Source organism: Hydra vulgaris, chromosome 07 (genome assembly GCF_038396675.1).
Source record: "Hydra vulgaris chromosome 07, alternate assembly HydraT2T_AEP".
NCBI lineage: Eukaryota > Metazoa > Cnidaria > Hydrozoa > Anthoathecata > Hydridae > Hydra > Hydra vulgaris.
In genome coordinates this window covers 19,514,213-19,517,033 of record NC_088926.1, presented here as the reverse complement: position 1 = coordinate 19,517,033, position 2,821 = coordinate 19,514,213, and the positions used below count along the sequence as shown (strand labels likewise).

Sequence of the window (2,821 nt, the reverse complement as noted above, 5' to 3'; positions counted from 1 at the left end):
GGATTTGCTGTTGTTTCCTAAGTGCATTACAGAACATTTATCAATGTTAAATTTCATTCCCTATTTTTGAGACCATGTAGCAAGAGCGTCGATGTCAATTTGTAATTCTTGTGTTGATTGAGTATTTTCAATAGAACGGAAGATTTCGGTATCATCAGCGAAAAGTGCAGCTTTTAATTTGATTACTTCAGGGATATCGTTGACATATAATTAATGAGCTACTTCAATGTTACTTAATGATATTTGTTTGATTAAAAAATGCATGCATGCATGCATGTATGTATGTATGTATGTATGTATGTATGTATGTATGTATGTATGTATGTATGTATGTATGTATGTATGTATGTATGTATGTATGTATGTATGTATGTATGTATGTATGTATGTATGTATGTATGTATGTATGTATGTATGTATGTATGTATGTATGTATGTATGTATGTATGTATGTATGTATGTATGTATGTATGTATGTATGTATGTATGTATGTATGTATGTATGTATGTATGTATGTATGAATGGATAGATGGATAGATATATGTATGTGCATACTTATTTTTTAGAATGATTATGAATGAATAGAATGATTGAAAAGATAACAACACCAATTTTGATAGCATTAATTCTATATCACAGTTACTGTTATTATATGGATTGGCAGCTAAATCAAGCAATTAAGTCATACGAGGTAAAATTAGCAGCAAAAAATGACGTAGAGGATGCGGAAAAACCAGGTCCAGAAATACAGGATGTTGTAAAAGTTACTGATAAAATATACATTGCAATGAATTTCGCAATTGCAAATAGCATTATGCTTATTGGAGAAACAGGCATTGTTATTGTTGATACGACTGATTCTATATTTGCGGCTACGGAAATTTACAAACGATTTCGAGAAATTACAAACAAACCTGTAAAAGGTATCATATACACTCACAATCACCTAGATCATGTTGTTGGTACAAAAGTGTTTTTAAATGACACAAACGTAGATATTTGGGCGCATCATTCATTACCATCAATTATGCATCAAAGTACATTAATTGTGGGTAGAGCGCATAAAGTGAGAGCCTTACACCAGTTTGGTGGAAAATTGAATGAAAATCAAGTTCATACTATCAGTAACATAAGAAGATTGCAACCTAGTTCGGTTAACGAAGTAATTAACTACGTTAGTCCAAACAAGTATTTGTTTAAAAAAGAACAAATGATTAGTTTAGCTGGCATGAATTTAAAGTTAATACATATTCCTGGTGAGACGGACGACCATATTGCCGTGTATTGGCCGGAAGAAAAAGCCTTAATGTGTGGTGACAATATTTATAAAGCGTTTCCAAATCTCTACGCAATTCGTGGAACTCCTTTTCGTAGTTTAAAACTCTGGTATGAATCAATCGATACAATGAGAAGTTTAAATGCAGAATATCTTGTACCTAGTCACACAAATCCAATTATTGGAAGAGAAAACGTTTTTAAGCACCTTACTGATTATCGAGATGCAATTCAGCTTGTGCATGACCAAACAGTTCGCTTTATTAATCAAGGGTATCATCCAGATGAAATTGCAAATATGATTAATCTTCCAAAACTATTTAAAAAATCAGATTATTTTTCCGAAAAGTACGGAACTATTCGTTGGTCTTCAAAAGGTTTGTTTAATGGTTACATGGGATGGTTTAGTGGAGATGTGTCAGAATTGGAACCTCACACACCAACTGAAAAATCCAAACGTTTAATACAACTTGGAGGGGGTATTAACAACTTGTTAACATATGCCGAAAATGCTCTTAGTAAAAAAGATGCTCAATGGTGCTTAGAACTAACTTCTGCGGTTTTGAGAATCGATAACAATAATCAAAAGGCAGAGGATTTAAAAGTTAAGAGTCTTTTAGAATTAGCTTCAAAGCAAACAAGTCAAAATGGAAGAAACTACTACATAACTGCTGCAAGTATTGTTTTAGGAAAAACTTCTTTTAATATAGATTCAGCTGAAAAGTCAAGCATAGTTCACAATTTAAAGTTAAAAGATTTATTTATAGCCATGTCCACAAAAGTTAAAAGTGAAGAATGTTCTGAAATTGATAAAGTTGTTTTATTTATATTTCCGGACGTTAGCGAAAGAATTAAGTTTCACTTAAGGAATGGGATCATGGATATGAGTGGAGTGCACTTAAGAAAAGAGGATGTTGCTGTTACCGTTGATCTAGCGATTTGGAGAAAAATATTGGCAAATGAGTTGTCAATAAACACAAGCAACATTATAGTTCAGCCATCTGCGTATGACTTTAATAAAATCATAGCGTGTTTTGATACCGAGGATAAATATGTAATATAAACAGAGTACAAATAATTTTTAATCTTGAAAATCCAACATGCAATAAAATTTCTTTCACAAGTTTTTTTTTAAAAAAAAACGTTTATATTTTATATATTACTTAAACGGTCAAATTGAGATACGTTATCAAAAAGTAAAATAGGAAATAAAATAAACCAAAATTCAAATAGAAGTTATCTACTAATTCACAGAAAAAAAAATTAGTTCACTGTTTTTTAGTTTTGTGTTTCAGACACAATTTATTATCCTTATTGAATCTAGTTACACTGATACCAATAGTTCCATAACAGCAAATTGTGCTAATATTTTCAATACTTTTAGTATTTATAAAGTTTTATTAATTGTAAGCGTAGTTGGTAAAAACTAAACTATATGTAATGGAAAAAATACATGCATTATTTTGATTAACAACTCTAATGAATTGGATTTGTTGTTGGTTAAACAGAAAATCTAATCCAATGTATTTTCGCCTTCTATGGTTA

General features: G+C 30.6%; 1 protein-coding gene across 1 annotated transcript; it reads left to right on the top strand.

Annotated features, from left to right (window-relative positions):
- The first annotated feature begins 587 nt into the window (after positions 1-587).
- On the top strand, positions 588-2,339 carry LOC136082612 (linear primary-alkylsulfatase-like). The gene has a single exon (XM_065802027.1). It carries the CDS (start codon positions 588-590, stop codon positions 2,337-2,339), a length of 1,752 nt encoding a protein of 583 aa, XP_065658099.1.
- The last annotated feature ends 482 nt before the right edge of the window (positions 2,340-2,821 follow it).

Coding starts and splice junctions, on each gene's coding strand:
- LOC136082612 (XM_065802027.1), top strand. CDS start 588: ATGATTGAAAAGATAACAACACCAATTTTGATAGCATTAATTCTATAT.